Source organism: Corvus moneduloides, chromosome 15, assembly GCF_009650955.1.
Source record: "Corvus moneduloides isolate bCorMon1 chromosome 15, bCorMon1.pri, whole genome shotgun sequence".
Taxonomy (NCBI): domain Eukaryota; kingdom Metazoa; phylum Chordata; class Aves; order Passeriformes; family Corvidae; genus Corvus; species Corvus moneduloides.
Genome location: NC_045490.1, coordinates 5,397,458 through 5,414,195, shown reverse-complemented (window position 1 = coordinate 5,414,195; position 16,738 = coordinate 5,397,458). Strand labels below are relative to the sequence as shown.

At 42.5% G+C, this 16,738-nt stretch overlaps 1 protein-coding gene across 1 annotated transcript; it reads left to right on the top strand.

Moving 5' to 3' along the window:
- Positions 1-37: 37 nt before the first annotated feature.
- On the top strand, positions 38-11,661 carry MRPL22 (mitochondrial ribosomal protein L22; the record flags this gene model as incomplete). Its single annotated transcript, XM_032125362.1, has 7 exons — positions 38-164; positions 695-740; positions 1,968-2,103; positions 3,223-3,288; positions 3,599-3,676; positions 4,489-4,558; positions 5,667-11,661. Coding segments are annotated over 7 exons (735 nt in total), but the record flags the coding sequence as incomplete, so codon positions are not given.
- Between the last annotated feature and the right edge of the window lie 5,077 nt (positions 11,662-16,738).

Below are 16,738 nucleotides of genomic sequence, written 5' to 3'. Positions count from 1 at the left end.
CCCCGGGTCCCCCCGCGCCGCCCCACGTGCCCCGGGCGTTGCCGCCGAGCGCCGCGCACGCCGCCGCAAACTGTCGCAAACCGCGCCCCGGTCCGTGCTCCCGCCCGGGGCTCTGCCGCAAAGCAAGGCCGGGAAGATGGCGGCGCGTCGGGCGCTGGGCGCGGGTGAGGCTGAGGGGACGCGGCTCTGGTTTGGGGGGTCTCGGTTGAGAGGAGGCCACCGAATTGATCGGAGGGGGGGGAGCAGCTCACGTATGAGGAAAGGCTGGGAGAATTGGGATTGTTCAGCCTGGAGAAGAGAAGCTTCAACGACCCAAGTTGTAGCCTTTCAATGCCTGAAGGGAGCGTACAGAAAAGACGGGAAGAGACTATTTACAAGGGTCTGGAATGACAGGACAAGGGGGGATGGCTTCAAACTGACAGAGAGTAGGTTTGGATTAGATATTACGGAAAAATTGTTCCCTGTGACGGAGGTGAGGCCCTGGCATAGGGTGCCCACAGAAGCTGTGGCTGCCCCATCCCTGGAAGTGTCCAAGGCCAGGCTGGATGGGGCTTGGAGCAACCTGGGATAGAGGAAGGTGTCCCTGTCCATGGCAGGGCGTGGGACTAGATGTTCTTCAAGGTCCCTTCCGGCCCAAACCATTCAGTGATTTTATGGTTCTGTTCATGCCTCGCTCACTGTTCCTTCTCTTCAGGAGCTGCCTGGGCGCGGGGTCTCCTCAGCTGGGCACGACCAGAGAGGTGAGTCTGGCTTTGTCACCCATCCCTCGCTGCCCTGGGCAGTGGGACAGGCACTGCCCTGCTCAGGGGTACCTGGGGCTGGGTGCCTGGTGTTGCCTGGTTTGGCCTTCTCACGCAGCCCTGGAGCTGGGGGAACAGGTCACCCTCTGTCCCTGTGGTGTCCTTCTGTGTATTTAGAGCTTGTGCCATGATGGAAGCATCTCTCTCCTCACTTCTTTCTGTTGGACATCCATATTTTCTCTGACTTTATTGTTTGGGTCACAGTGATGTGGTACCTGTGCTGTCCCCAGTCACTGCTTTTCTTAGTTGCTGAAGTTTCCCCTCTTTCTGGAGGAATCACATAGTTGTGCTGTAGGTGCACTGGTACTGCCAGCTGTATCCCTGCAAATATCTGAAAAAAGTATTCCATGACATTGAAATATGTGTGTTATGCTAATCTCTGCTTTTAGGATGTGAACAATGGTGTACAATGCCCTTTTGAAATCAGCATGCTCTGTTTGCCTGTCATTTTTAAGATGCTTTGCACGGGTTGGCCACACACACAAAGACGTTCAAGGCTTAGTAAAACCCACAGTATTTGGTCTTGAACTCATCTGTTTGTTGTAGTCAGGAATAGCTGCCCAGTGCTGCTTTGTCCAGGCAGCAGGGGGCAGAATGCAGCTTGGTTTTTCAGAATCTGAGGTGAGCAAAATGCCTGAAAACTAATTTTTGCTATTAGCTGTCTGGTTTTTGTATTGAGTTGATTGTGTTTTGGAAGTACTTTAGAACACCTCTCCTTTCAAATTTCACAATGTTTATTGACCTCTGATGCTCTGAGATACTCAGCCCCTTGAAAAGCTAGAAGTTTTGACTGCTAAAGATGTTGTTGGTAAAAGTTAAGTATGGAAAGTACCTTGGAAAAGTTATAAATGGTTTGTGTCAGTCCTGAGCCCCATGAGAACATCAGAACAGAGGTGGCTGTGACTTTGTGTGGCAATCTGAGGACACTTAATGTGGAATCTCATGATATGCCAGTGTTCATAGCTTGCTTTAGGAAGCCTGAGGCTTTTTGTTGAATTAAAAAGGCCTTTCAGCATAAACTATAAAGGACTTTAGCAATTTCATTTTGTGAGTAGGCAAATGTGTCAGTTCTTTATCAAGACAGCAAATTCACAATTTTCCAGATAGGCTGGGCAGGGACAAAGAACTCTTGTGTTCAGCAGCTGAGGCTGTGGTCTTGTCTTGCAGGTGGCTGGCATCTGGTAGCCTTTTTCCTCTGTCATGCATCCACACAAGCACATCTCTGCAGAAAATTGGGAAGTGGGAGAAAAAGAACAGGATTGTTTACCCTCCACAGCTGCCTGGAGAGCCTCGCAGACCAGCTGTAAGGATCCACCTGTGAATGGCCTTACCTGTGAATGTTTGGCAATTTCTGAACAGACTGTCACTGTCTGCACAGGGTGACTGCACAAGGCACTAGTTTGAAAGCTTATTTGCTCATTATTCAGGATTTTATTCAGTTTGGCTGTATTGTAGAAGTTAATATCACTTCGAATGTTTTCCATCTCTAAATTATATTGGAGCCTTGTGTGGTTCAAGCTGTAAGGGGCCCATCCTCTGTAGAAGTCTCTGAACTACAAGGAGGTAGAATTTGTACTGTCAAACAACTGATATTTTGGAATTCCATTGTTATAATTTTTCTTCATTGGGAATTAATGTGTTGTGGCTTCTGTTAGACACACTGCTCAGCAAAGTAAAAGTATTTACATCTCAAAAGGAAAGGGTTTTTTAAGGCATGTATTTTGTGGGCCATGGGCATTTAGTGATTTTTCCTGTGAACATTATGGCCTAGGACATAAAAATCCCTGCTGTGGACTGTGCTGACTGATGCAGTGTGTGTGAAAATGCAGCTATTGACAGACTCGTTTATTAAATCAGTGTTTTACCTGTTCATAGAGTGCCATCTCTTTCAAACTTGTATTGATGTTAGATTCTACTAGCTGGTGTTGGTCCCTGTTAGTAATAATGTTAAATGGGTCTGTGGAGGCAGCTTTTTGTGCCAATCAAACTTGAAACCCCCTTCACTTCTGAAGAGCTAATTAAGTTCATTCTGGTAATATTGTTTATTTGCTCTGCCAGTAGGTTGAGTTGACAGCAGGGTAATATTTTTAAGGCTGAATGGGCATGTCAGTCTTTGCTTCTAAAGGTGGAGAGGATGAGAGGAAAAGATGGTGAAAAACCTTCTGATTATCCTTTTCAGGGACTTCTGCTTATAAACGAAGTGTCATAAGATTGTATTAAAATCTCCTGTGTGCCAGCACCTTTTTTTAGTGCTTTTAGTTTCAAATGTCAAAGCTATGCTTGATACGCTGTTCTCATAGTAGGCAGAGCCATGCCTTTTTATTCCTAGTAAGAACATAGATTGTGGATCAGACATGGATGCTCCATTCTGTTTTCACAGCAAAATTATTCATCCTTTCACTTTTTATTTTTTTGCCCCTAGGAAATATATCACTGTCGGAGGGAAATAAAATACAGCAAAGATAAGATGTGGTATCTGGCAAAACTGGTAAGCCAAGAGTACTTTGTACTGGGCTTGTTAGAATGCAAAATTTAATTACTGTATTTGTCTTAACAGCCTCATTCAATCACAGTTTAATCAATGTCTTTATAACAGAGTCCTGGGGATGAGCATGGATCTGGGCAGGGAATGGCTGTGGTTTGGTTTAGCTGTAAGATATTACACTGAAGAAATGGTAGTTAAGGAAACTACAGTATTTTTGCTTTTATAATAGCAGTATAATTTAAGGAATGTCTTCTGAATAAGAGAAAGGAAATATCTGTAATTGCAGAAGTTAATTTAAACACTTTGATTGCAGATAAAAGGAATGTCCATTGATCAGGCTCTCGCTCAGTTGGAATTCAGTGACAAAAAGGGAGCAAAGGTGATCAAAGAGGTAAGTAGAAGTATTTTTTAACACTCCTGGTTTCCAGAAAACTTTAAAATCAATACCTGTCACCAGAAGTTTGGAGGTGTTTCTACTTCTGTGGGGTTTTATGTTTCAAGTAAGCCTGTTGGGAGCACATTCTAGCAACATATTTTCATTGCAATCATGTACTGTTGTGGCTTATGAATATGTTGGGCTCACTTGTGCTGGCTGTTTTAATTTGTCATGATGAGAAATTCCATGTGGGTGTCCTGTCTAGCAGTGCTTGGTGTTAAGTTCATGGTAAATGGTGCAGAATCCTGGTCACTAATGGCTGCTACATCTGTGTGCTTTGGTTCTTAAACTGTGTGAGATGAAGGATATTGTTAAGGAGGCTGCTGAGTTCTCTAAAGGCACAAAAGCTTTGAATACAGTAGTTTGGATTCTCAAATTACTCATTTTCTTGGCTGAAGCGTTGATTTCTGACAGTCATGGCAAAGAGGTGTCCTGTATTAGCTGAAAATATTGAATGGACCAAGTTCATTTTGCCCACCTTGGACTTTATTTCTAGTCTGATGTCTAATTACACAAAGGTCCGTGGATGGAAGGCTGACTAATGCTGGTGGAAACCATCTCCCCAAAAATGTAATAGAATTGTCCTAAGGCTTTTTTATTCTATGCAAGGAACGTCTTACCTAAAAGATGTTTGTCTTTTTATCTCTATGAAATACTTTTTCTATCACTTACTTAAACTTTCAATTGCTTCCATGTTATCTAGAGATAAGAAATACCATTGCTTAAATTCCTCCTCAGTATTTCCATTTCTTTTCTTTTTGTTACAGGTTCTACTAGAAGCACAGGAAATGGCTGTAAGAAAGCACAATGTGGAATTCAAATCAAATTTACATATAGGTACATTTTTAAAATTTAGTACATTAGAAAAATGTCATCCTACTCTATCCTACCCTATGAAAATGTTTTATGTTTAATAAAGTTTTGATGCTTCAAATCACCAGAAGTGAATAGAGGACAGTTTCTGCTAAACTTTACCAAAATATGAAAGGCACATGTTTGCAGCATTTTTAAGATGGAGAGCAGAATTTCTGCTCCCTATCGAACATAAGGTCCTGAAGAGGAAGATGCTTGCCATGAATATGAAAGACCAACAAGAAGCAAACTGTTTCTAGTTTTTAATGTTGCTAGTCAGAGATGCTGGGAGCTTTGTCTGTGGCTGGTACAATTAGATTTGCAGGATCAAAGGTAAACTTCCATCAGAAACAGTATAAAAGTAAATGGGTATTGACTGTAAACTTATTAATTAAAAGACTTCGCTATAGATGATTTGCAGGATAAGCTTGTAACTAAAGCACTTTTTAATCTAGAAAAATATTATGGAAGTGTTTCCTCATAGGTGTTTTTAGGACCGAGAAAAACATACTCATTTTGTCTAATATGGTATAAATTTTACCAAACTGACCTCATAAGCTAAAAGTCACCTGGACGGTAAAGCAGATTTGATTAGAATTTTTTGGAGCCTTCCAGGCCTCTGCCACAAGAAGACTGAGCTGCTAGTGCAGGACTGGATGTGCAGATAATGAAAATACCTGTGATAAATGCAATAAAGGGAGAAAGGAGGGAAAATGAAGTCTGTAAGACTTCACAGGAATTCATGAGACAAACTACTGAAAGGCAGTGAAATGAATACGACCTTCAGAAGAGCTGTATAATCTAGTAAATGCTCAGTGTGATTTGTCCTTCCCCACATATTTATCTTGGTGTGCTTGCTTTCTAAATTCACCTTTTTGGTGCTCCTGAAGAGCGTTAAGTGCAGCTCACGGGTTTCTCTGTAGCAGTGATCTGCTAAATGTAACAGAAGAAAGATGGAGGGGAGAATCCCGAGTAGAATTAACTTTCTAGAAGCAGCCATGAAAAATACACTGGCAAGACAGGTGTTTTATTGCAGCTGTGGCAGTTTGTTCTTGACTGAATAATCTTCTCTCCCCTCTCCTTTTCACTTCAGCGGAGTCGCTGACGGGCAGAGGCCGCTACGTGAAGCGGGTGCGGTGCCACGGCAAGGGCATGTTTGGCATCATGAAAATCAGCAGGTGCCACTACTTTGTGAAGCTGGTGGAAGGTCCTCCTCCTCCCCCAGAGCCACCAAGGACTGGCTTTGACCAAGCAAAGGAATATGTGCAGCAGCTGCGAAACAGAACTCTTGTTCATACACTGTGACACACTCTTGTGGCTGTATAGGTATCTCTGGTTGGGCAATGTAATTGTGCAAAAGAATGATTAAAATCATGGTTTAGTTATATCTTTGGTGCTGCTGGAGCTGGATGATGTGAGAACAATCATAGGGTTTTTTCTTATTTGTGAAGTCGTGGGTATGGAAAAATCTTGGAGCTGCAGCTGTTACTTTTTCTGAGGTACTTGGACCACATTATTCAAGCTTGACCCTGGACTGCCAAATCTAGAAAATATGGTACTGTGATAAAGCTTGGTGTCTCTGTTATGTATGGTGGGTCTTTTATTGTAAAACTGTGTGCTTGACAGTCATGTTGCAAGATCAAGCCTCAAACTAAAATTTGACGTCTTAAAGTAGTTTACAGCATTTGGAAAAAAACAAGTAACAGTGGGCAAAACCAAGTAATAATATTTCAGAATTTTAGACATCAATTTTTGGTTTATCTGGGCTGTAACAGCCTTTGTTGTGCATCTTGGACATTGTGTCTGGGAGTGGAAAATAAAAGAAATCCGTGGAAGTTCAGGCTTTGGGAGTCAGTAGGTGGCAATATTTAGTTTGTCAGAGAGGAAGTGGCAGTGAAAACTTCCAGCATGGTCAAACCGTTTTGGATTTTGCCCTTGGCGTTAATAATCTCATATGGGCATGGAGTTCAGGCTGTTCTCTCTGGAAACTCAGTGTGGGTAACAGGCAAATTATGGAGAAAAGCTTGTTTTGGTGAAGAGTGAACTAATTCTGCATTGTCTGGAAACAAATTGCTTTTTTAGCATTTAGGAAAGTAAAACACTCCATGGATTGAATATGGAATTGCTTGTTGCATATACAAATCAGGCTTTCTGTTCTCTGAAAACATTTTTATCATTACTTCTTTGAAGAGAAAAAGACTGAGGTTGATAGGGGGAATCTCATTTCACCCAGTCAAATTTTCAAATCCAGATGGCCAGAGTTGATGAACATCAGCATAAAAAGTGAATGGGCAACTGCTTGTCAATGAAAATGTCTGATATTTAGACCTTTCTTTTCCATTCTGGGAACATTAGAGTGGGAGATAGATTGTTTACCTCATTTGGGTCTTTCTGCCACGCCAACTCATGGTAGCTTTTCTTACATGTGTTTACTTTGATCAGTACTTGGATGATGGCAAAGGGACAGTTCCTATAAGGAAACAAATTATTTTTATTGTCTTAAAAAATGTTGGTACAGAGTGATTTCTTTTGGCTACCAAAGAAAGGGTCTTATGATGTTAAAGATTATGAGGGGATGGTGAAGTTACACAACAAGCATGATGAGAGCTCAGTACCATTAATGGGGGTGTATTTGCAGTCTGGTTTTCTGCAGTGCACTTTCAAACACATTTCTTGCTGTAAAGCCACGATTTAGTAACTTGCCTGAAGGGTGTGTTCTGATAAAACTCTCTATCTCTGTAGTCCCTGATGTGTGTTTGAAGAACTGTTTCTGTTGTACTGTGATAAACAGCTGTGCTGGGCTCTGCCAGCTGCCCTTAAACTCCTCTCTGTCAGAGTGAATCTCTTACAAGTTGTAGCAAACTTGAGTTGCTCATAATCTTTTTGGGGATCAGTGATCTGGGAGAAGACTAAAGAATTGCAAAATAATCCAAGTTTAATAAGCACTCACATATATTATGCTTAGAAGCATCTAAATATCTAAAACCTGGTTTCTAGGAATTTTATTCCAGTACCTATTTCTCCTGCATGCTGTAGATTTTGCTTCAGGTCTTTTCTGGACCTCCAGAGAAGGCTGTGTCCTTAGAGATATCATTACTCTGGTTATGAATCTGCAGACAGGGAGGGAAGTGAGAATGTGTCTGATGTATTTTCCAGCTTCTTTATGATGTAGCAGGTGGCCCTGAAACTCCTTTAAACAAACAGACCTGGGCTTTAAGAATTTCTCAGTTAAAAAGCAAGGTTGTTGCTTGTCATGCGTGTTTTCTTCCTCAAGACCATAAGTGGGAAAATTCCTTTTTGGCATGGTTTTAGTATTCTTCTGTTCCTTAATAGCCTTTTCTGCTATCTTAAACGTGCATAACCCAGAGCTGATCTTTAAAGAGGTGGCTGAGGAAGCTCCACAGCTGTAACAGGAGTGATGGGGGATTGGGTGAGGTGAGGAACTGGCTTGGTCCCTGCCTTTCCCTGGTAGGATGGTAAGGATGTCTGGAGTGGTTTCTGTGGTAGGTGCATCAGCGTGTTGGGAGCCTGAACCTTTTCCAATTCAGTAAGACCTAGTGATATACAACTTTATACTGGCAAGTTCTATATATAATTGTATATATATAAATTTTAGAGGTTTGATTCTACTGTGCTTTCTTGTTAATTAGTACATTGGCACCTCAGGTATTTGATACAGATTCAGACACAAAATTCCATGCTAACTGCAACAAGCTTTTAGCAGAAGATAATTTATTGTAAAAGAATGTCTTTAAATGAACTGTCACCAGGAGGGAGAGGCAGTGAGGCCTCTACTTGGTGCTGATTTCATGAGTAACATGTGGGGGCACTGTAAACTCACCACTGATGTGTGTTTGTGCTGGTGGTACAGAAATGGGAAAAGGAGCAAGTACATGTGAAGGGAAATCTGAAGAGAGCAGAACTGTGAGCTCTGCTCAGCAATGTGAGATTTAACTGAGGAAAAACTTGCAAACCTGCTGTTGGGCTTGTTCATAAATATTTTGAAGTATCCAATGAGAAAGTAGAAGTACTTTTGTCAGGCAGCCTGATATTTTTATGGACCTGTGTGGTTTGGTTTTTTTTTTCCTTTTTGAGACTCCTGGGCAGTTATTATGAGGTGGTTCATCAAAGGTAGAGCAAGAAAGGCTCATGACTGTAGTTATAAAATGATCAGCAGCCTCTTTTAAAACATGGAAGATAAATGAGAGCGTGAGTCAGTGTCTGGACAGTTGGGTGCCGCTGGTTCTGGCCAGGTCTGTGCTGGGAGTTGCTGTGGTGAGGTGGGTTGCATTAGGGCTCAGCTGGTACCTGGGCACTGCCAGATGTGTTCTGCCCAGTGCTTCAGCTGTGTTGCTGTACCTGTGAACTTGGCTCAGCCAAGGTGGTGCAGTGCAAGTCCTGTCATTCTGTGTTGGCACAAGCAGGAGCAGTGTGACAGTCCTGTCTCCTCTGCACTGCACTGTCGCTTGGGAAATCCTTCAGTCACTGGAGTGAAGGAACAATAGGAATCACTGCTTTCTGCCAGTCCCTATGAAAATCCACTGCTGGGATGCTGGAAAGTAATTTGCAAACAGAATTCTGCTTTGAATAGAAATAAGGTTACTCCTAATGTCCTCAATGAACCACAGAAACAGTGTGACATTCCCCAGCATATGAGCTACAAAGCCTCCTAGTTCAGGCTCTTCAAAGAACAAGCCTTTATTGCTGAATGACATCTATCCAGCAGCACTTCAGCCATGTAATTTAAAATAATTAAAAATTGACCAAAGTAAGAGATTGTAATGGCAGAAATAATCACAGAAGTTGCTGTTTGCTGGAGCCTTACATGGCAAAAATAAGGGGAAAGTTTCAGGAACTGACTTTTGAGTAGTTAGACTGAAGTAAGGAGCATCTTGGGAATAGTCAGTGAATGCAGAGCTTGTTTTGTATTTACTCTGTAGCATCAACACACTCTGCTTGTTTCAAGGAAGTTGTACATTAGGACGGAGGGCAGGCTGCCATTGAGTGGAACGAGCCAAGGAGAGCCTAACTTTACCTTGGGCAAATTAGGCATTCACCTCAAGAGTATTAGCTGAGGAAATTAACCTGAAAGTCTGTGTAATACACTTGAAAACAAAGACAAAACGTGGGGCAGAGCATCTGAGTAACTGCTGCATCTGTGGGTGCTGCTTTTGTGTATTGCACAGCAGTGCAGCCATCAAGCTTTGTGTGGTAGAGGACTTGTGGCACCCATGTTCCAGCTGTCAGTGCTTTTCTGTTTACACTAATGAGGACTCCTTTACTGCTAGGAAATTGTTTATGTGGGTGACAATTTTCTATCCTAATAGAAAAGTTACAAACCAGTCTTCTGGCTTCTGTTATTAATCAAACTCTGATGCCAGCCAAGAGTGGAGTAAAGGCATTTGTACATGCTGTTGTGGGAAACTCCATCCATGTGTGCAGCTAATAAGGTGGGAAATGTGTGTTCAACTCTCCTATTGATTATCACCTTCAGAGCAAGACAAACATGGGTCCTTACTGTATGCTGGCCATGTAAATTAAAACTTCATTTAAATGAAAGCAGAGTGAGATGCACTGCACTAGGCCAGTACATGATTGTTGTTCAAAACCAGCTCCTCTGGATGCCCAATTCCTTGCCTTCTTTTTTCCCCACTTAAGATTCCCCGTAGTGCATTAAGATGAACTCAGTAGTTAGTAAATTTTCCCCTGTGTAGTTTAAAAGCTCAAGGTTATGGGCTAGAACAAGAGGTGTCATGCTATAAATCAGGTGTAATGGAACAGCTTGGGAGAGTGCACAGGAGTCCTTCCCCTCACACTGTGTGTGTCTGAAAACTCAGAAGGTAGAGCTGGCACAAGCCCAGAAACCCCCACGAATGGCTGATTAAATAATTAGTAATAAGCCTCGTGCTGCTACCCTCTCTCTTGACAGGTAAATGAGGGAAGACAATTTTCATCTTCTAGATCAAGTTGTATCTAGAGAAATTTTAGTGTGAAACAACCAGAACTGAGGTGCCCTTAGGAGGGGAAGGTGGATTCCAAAGTCAGCAAAGGGAATGGGCAAAATTATTTGAAGCTTGGATTTACTTTGGGCTGAGTGGAGTCAAGAGCAGGAGTCAGAAGTCTGGTGCAGTTACACCTCTTACCTACAAAAGTCAGTGAAAATTTCTGAGGTCAAGGCAATGCCAACCAAAGTATTGGCTGAGTAGCCAGAAATGTCTGCATTTGTCTCTAGCATGTCACACTTCAAAGCAGAATTTCCCAGCTGTTCTCATCAAGTCTGAGGTGTTTCAAAGATATTCTTCATTTTTCTTTTGCTCTTATTATCTGTCTCTTTAGGGGGCCTGCACTCACTGCTTTTGTGGGGATGGATGCTTGGAAAGAAATTACTGTTCATCTTCTCCATCTGTTCTGATGCTGGATATGCCTGTCTTTTTGAAGGCTTTCAGAGTCTGTGCTGGGAATGCATTTCTCTTCCTAGTATTGAGAGATTTGTATTTTTAATGGGTATTTGTTTTATCTATCACATGCTAGATTTAGTCACTTGATAATCTCTCAGCAATGCAGGCAATCTTCTCATGTCCTGATCTAGTAGGCAGGGATTTTATTCATTTAACAGTTTGGCTTTGGGCTGAGATAGCCATGAGAGGTAAATCCTGCCTTGTGCTGTGTGCTCACCACCCCCAGAGCAGCAGAGACTTGCAGAGAGCTGCAGCTGCTTTCAGGATTGTGCTCTTAGAAGCTTTCTTTACACCTGTAGTATATGAATAAATTACTGTGTGGTACATCTCTTTCCTTCCCAGACCATGCCCTGCTTTAATATGATTTCTTGCTGATAAGTGAGGCTTCTTGATGGAATTTTTGCAATGACTGCATGTGCTCAGTTAACCACTTTTGGGTATCTTAGGAGTCCTTTTTTGCATCTGTCTGCTTTGATACAGAACAAAGGTATCCTTCCTTCTTCGAGTTGTGTTTTCTTAAAGTTAGTTGGAAAATGAGGTGGAAAAGCAAACAGAACTGCTTTAATGAAGTGACATTTCTGCCCCACTCCAGCACAGTCCTGGAATAAACTCAGTATCATTTTGCCTGAACATAAGATGTTAACATTTCTTTCTATCTGCAGCAGAGAAAAAACAACAGGTCTTTTGTTCTCTGACACAGAAGCTTCCAAGTTATTACTCACTTAAAAAAAACCTCCACAAACTTAATTCAGATCCTTTATCACACAGCATCCTATCTTCATTTTTTCAGTGATATTTTCAGATGTTGTATTTGTTCCTGATAGCAATCATGGGGGCCAAAATCCTAGGTTTCAGAAAGAGGCTGATAATAAATCTTTCTGATATGGTTCCTGGGAAAGCAGGGCAATAGGGGTGATGACCCAGAGGTGCTTCATATACCCACAAGGTAAAAAGCAACAGCAGCCCCTGTGGTTGACAGTTCCTTGGCACAGCTGTGACTTTGGCAAGTCAACACCCTCATGGCACTGACAGCATAAACATTTTGTGGCAACTGCGCAGAACAGGCAGCCAATTATTTTACTAATGATTTCTTCTCACTGCTCTCCTCCTCCTTCATCTGCCCTACAGAGGAAAACTTTCTCCCCTGTACTTTGCCCTCATGGATAATGGCAATAATGTTTTGTTTTTTCTTTTCTGTAAAAATGTGCTAACACTGCAGTAACCTGTGCTGTGTGGGACTTGGCTGAGTGATTACAGTCCTCCTCTAAGTTCCCCCATTTTCCAGACATTTCTAGATGTGACTGTGGTACCTGTAGCAGGGATAGTCTGAGAGTTTGCATCCCCAGTGACTCCTCTCTGAGCTCCATCCTGTTGGTACCAGATTTCTATCAGCCTCTTACATGGGGTAAAGGGAGGGGAGGCATTGAGCAGTGTACAGGTGACTTCAGATACTCTCCTCCTCCATCGATTTTAAAAGGAGAGGGGTGCAGCTTCCCCATTGAAGACTGTCCTCTGCCTCACCACTCCTGTCAGCTATGGAATCCAATACAGCACTTTCATCTAGAGACTGTGATGAAGCAGTTATTAAATGCAATAGAAATCATTCAGGGCCCTTTTGATTAAAAGTTTCACTCTTACCTCTCTGGCTTTTTATGTTTTTCGAAAAGAGCTCAGCAGCGACACAGAATCAGGGAGGGAAACACTTCCCTGCTTTGTTATTTTGAGGGGATGGGGCTTTCAAGCAACAAAGGTAGGTGTTTGCCTCTAAAACAATGGTTTGATATATTATAAATCTTGAGAGGCTGTGGTCCCTCTCCTCCCCAGCTTGGGCATTTGAGCAGTGATCCAAGTGCATTAAGCTGTGTGGAAATGTCATCTTTTGGGTACTCATCATGGAATAAAACACCAAACATTTAAGAAATAACCATTACTTTGCATATAACACATGCCAGAGAAAGAGTGTGAAAAAAATGTCAGCACCCTTCTATTAGCCAGCTCTTTTGAATAAAAACATAAAATATTAATTTAAATCAACTGAAAGGCATTAAAAACTTGATGTTCTCCTTGCCCCAGAAGTACTCTGCTGATAAGAAACAAATTAAAAATGCAGAGTTTTCAAATAGCAAAAATGCTGCATATTTTAAATGAAGTTGGTCTTTTTATGTATAGCATTTTGAAATAAAAAAAATAATATTAAATGCACATAAAAATGATTACTGTAAATGGTGAAGACATCAAAGTTTGGCATCAAAATTAAATGAAAGCGCTTGGAAGTCTGTTTGTTTGATCTGTACATAAAAAAAAGCTTAAAAAGAAGCCAGGGCGCTCTTACACGGCTGGAACTGGGTAGCCAGTTCAACTTCCTCTGCATCCCAGAGATTCCCAAAGTAGGTTAGATCCAAACATGGTCAGTGTTTTTGTTGGGATTTTTGTGTTTGCCCAGCATGCTTCTCTGCCAGTGCACCAGGGAAAATGAGCTGGCAGAAGACACAAAGTTACAGGCTCTTATAAAACAGAGTGAATGAACTCCGGGACAATGAAATAAATGCCTCTTTCCTCTTCTGGTTTTGGCGTGAGGGTTATCAAAATGAAGGTGAAAGATGAGTACTTGACCTTGTTGAAGCCAAGGCTCATATTAACTATATTCTTCCTGGTTGTGTTTCAGCCCCCATTCCTGGCTTGGCAAGAGGTGTGGATTAGGAATATGGGTCAGAGCTCTGTTAATTTCTATCAGCTATCTGCCACAGAACTAAGCCACACTAATGTTCAGTTCCTTTTAGTTTGCTCTTAAAAAAAAACCCAACAAACTTGAGATGTGCGATCTGTAGGAAAAAGTGGGACTTAGTGCCTTTCACCAGAAGACCCCACTGTTCTTTCCAGGGATGAACTCCTACAGGAACCTGCATGGTGCAGAGGAGTGCCTGAGCTCTGGGCGCTCCTTGGGTATAGTGCAAATCTGAGGGTGAGTGCAAATCTTTGTCTACAGAGAGCTAAAAGGCAGCTCATTTGGTTTGAGAACTGCGAGTTATAAGCAACTAGAAGCAAGACTTCAAAGAAAACCTCCTTGGTTCCTGTGACTTTTATTTAGCAGCCCAGACCTTTGGGATCAGCAGACTTTCAGCACTTAAGGGTGTGTGGCAGTCAATAAAACCTATTCTCAAAACCTCTACAAATTTACCTTGTTTAATTTGGCTTCTAATCAGCGCCCTTCTGATCACAAACCTTTCTCCAGTACCCTAAGCTGGAGCTGCCTGTGGCTCTGTGGTCCAAAGGAAGATGTTCTGCTTTGAGGAGCAGCTTGAAAGGCTGTGTGTTACCTGACACAGGAGAACATGCTGCTCCTTCACCTGGCCTCTGTTTGTAGCCCTGGAGTTAAATGTGCATTCTCCTCAGGAGGCACATCCGAGCCTGTGCCTTTGGAGATGGAGACTTCAAGGCTTCTACAGGGGCTGCTGCATGAGGTCACTGCAGGGCAGCCAGTGAGGAAAGTCTCAGTAGAGGACTTGCCCTTCAAAAATTCAGCTACAGCCTCGGTGTGTGTGCCTCTGATTTACAAAGGTATTATTTTTCCCTATTGAGAAAGTCAAAATTTTCCTACTCTCATGTTCTCTTCCATTCAAGTGTTCCACAACACGTCCCCCAAAACAATTAATTGTCTTGTTACAGCAGTGTTTCTTTTTCATCCTGAAAATTTCCCCTGTCAAGTGCTAGAAGGAGAATCTGGATCACTTTCCATTTTCTTGCTGTGAGCAGGAGTGCGGGAAAGATGCTTTTTATGAAAATAGCTATTTTTTTAAGTGAAAGAAATAAAAACCTCCCCTGGAATGAAAACAGAGCCTGAGTCCTCCTAGAGGGGTGGCAGCTGAGGTGGCAGGCTGCAGTTTGGCACTGTGCTCTGCTCTTAGGGCAACATGCTGATTTTTATTTGGTGAGCCCAAATTTCACTGGAGCCCTGTGAGAGGGTGACTGGGTCAAGGGTGGGTTGTCAGGATGTGGTCACCCCCCTGCTGCAGCACAAAGCTGAGGCTGCTGAGCTTACCTTCTCTGAGGATGTCAGTCAGTTTTTCAACCTGCTTTCCTGGCTCTTGCAGGTGTTTTTATTGTAGTTGCCACTTAACAACATCTGGTTTATTTTGGTTTTGTACAGTATTCTCCATTTCTTCCATTTAGTGCCAGGTTGAATTTCACAGGGACCTACAATGCATCCCAAGGGAGGGCTGAAGGAAGGAGGCTGCAGAGAGAGGTGGTGTTGATTGCAGGCTCTCAGTGCATGGCAAGCTGGTTTTCGGGGATGAAATTAGCTCAGAAATCCTCATGGTTTTGCCTTGTGGACAAGAGAAAAAACCAGGAGGACTCAGTATTATCACCTGCATCTCTCTTGCCTGGGAGAGCTTCTCTGCAAGTGCAATTAATCTGTTTTCCTGTGAATGAAAGAGAGCTCTTGAAATAATCTCTTTCCAACCCCTCTTGTTATTTTTAATGGATTCCAGAATGAGCTGGTTGCTACGTGTAGCTTTTTTACATACAAATTTGGGTTTGAACCCAGCTGAATATTCAGTCCAATTAAAAGCAAAGTCTTTGCTAAAACAGAGGCAAGGGGAACAGTGGGGAAGTCTTTCATGCAAATGAGCGAAACAGTGAAAACAGGAGGACTGAATGTTTGTTATTCATACATATTCTTACAGGTAATTATTGTGATTTCATTCCTAAAAACTGCCCGCTTTAAGAAGAAGTGATTGTATTCCAATAAGTACTTGTTTATTAAACTTGCAGTGACTGAAGTTGAATATGAATTATTAAAATGTCTGTGAGGTGCAGGGTTGTTTTTCTTTTGCCAGGTGTCTGTGAAAAGTAAAAACGACAGGAGAACATGCAGCAGGAGAAGCCAAATGCAAGGCAGGAACTGGCCTTGGATCAATGGTCCCAGTCCCAGTCCTGCTGGCCACAAGACAAGATCCCCAAAGTCTGCCAGCAAAGCCAGAGCTCTGTCACCTGCAGGACAGGGGTGGGGAAGGGCCTGCACTGCCCAAGGAAGTCAGCTGAGAGTTTCCTGCTCTCATAAACTTGTGTAAGGCTGAGGCATGTATTTCTCTGGAGAAATAAGAGGAAATCTGGGAGGGAATGAGAATACCAGGAGCGCAAGAGTAACAGCAGGTGTGTTGCAGCACATGGCAAAGAAAGAGAGAGAAGGGGGTGGTCTGTGAGGACAAGTGGCATCTGTCTGTCTGTAAAAGGCACAGTGTAGCCCACAATTTCCAAGTACCAAGAGGATTTTGACAGAGAAGTAATAACAGAGCAAGGGAAGCCTGGAGAACTCGATAGATTTATTCTTGTAAGAGGTTAATGGCTTAGCCCTTAAAATGTACCAGAAAATGCAAGGCGGTTTATGTGATGACTTTGACACATTCTGGCAATAAACGCAACGTGAAGATGTTCCCTCCATTTGCCTTAAGCCTTTGACTTTACTCTGTCACAGTAGGAAACTCACTGTACATAAGAGAAAAGAGCAGATGTGAATTTGTTGCAAAATAATTGTGTTTCTTCGGCATAGTTTGCTCCAGAAAGGAAGCTCTTGCCTTTGCACTTGGTATCTCCCAGGCTTCCCAGCAGTGTCAGGAGATGTCAACCAGGTTTGGCAGTTGAGGACAAGTGCAGAAGAGATTGGAGTTTATAGAAAAGCAGTGACAGAAGAGGGGAGATTCTGTAA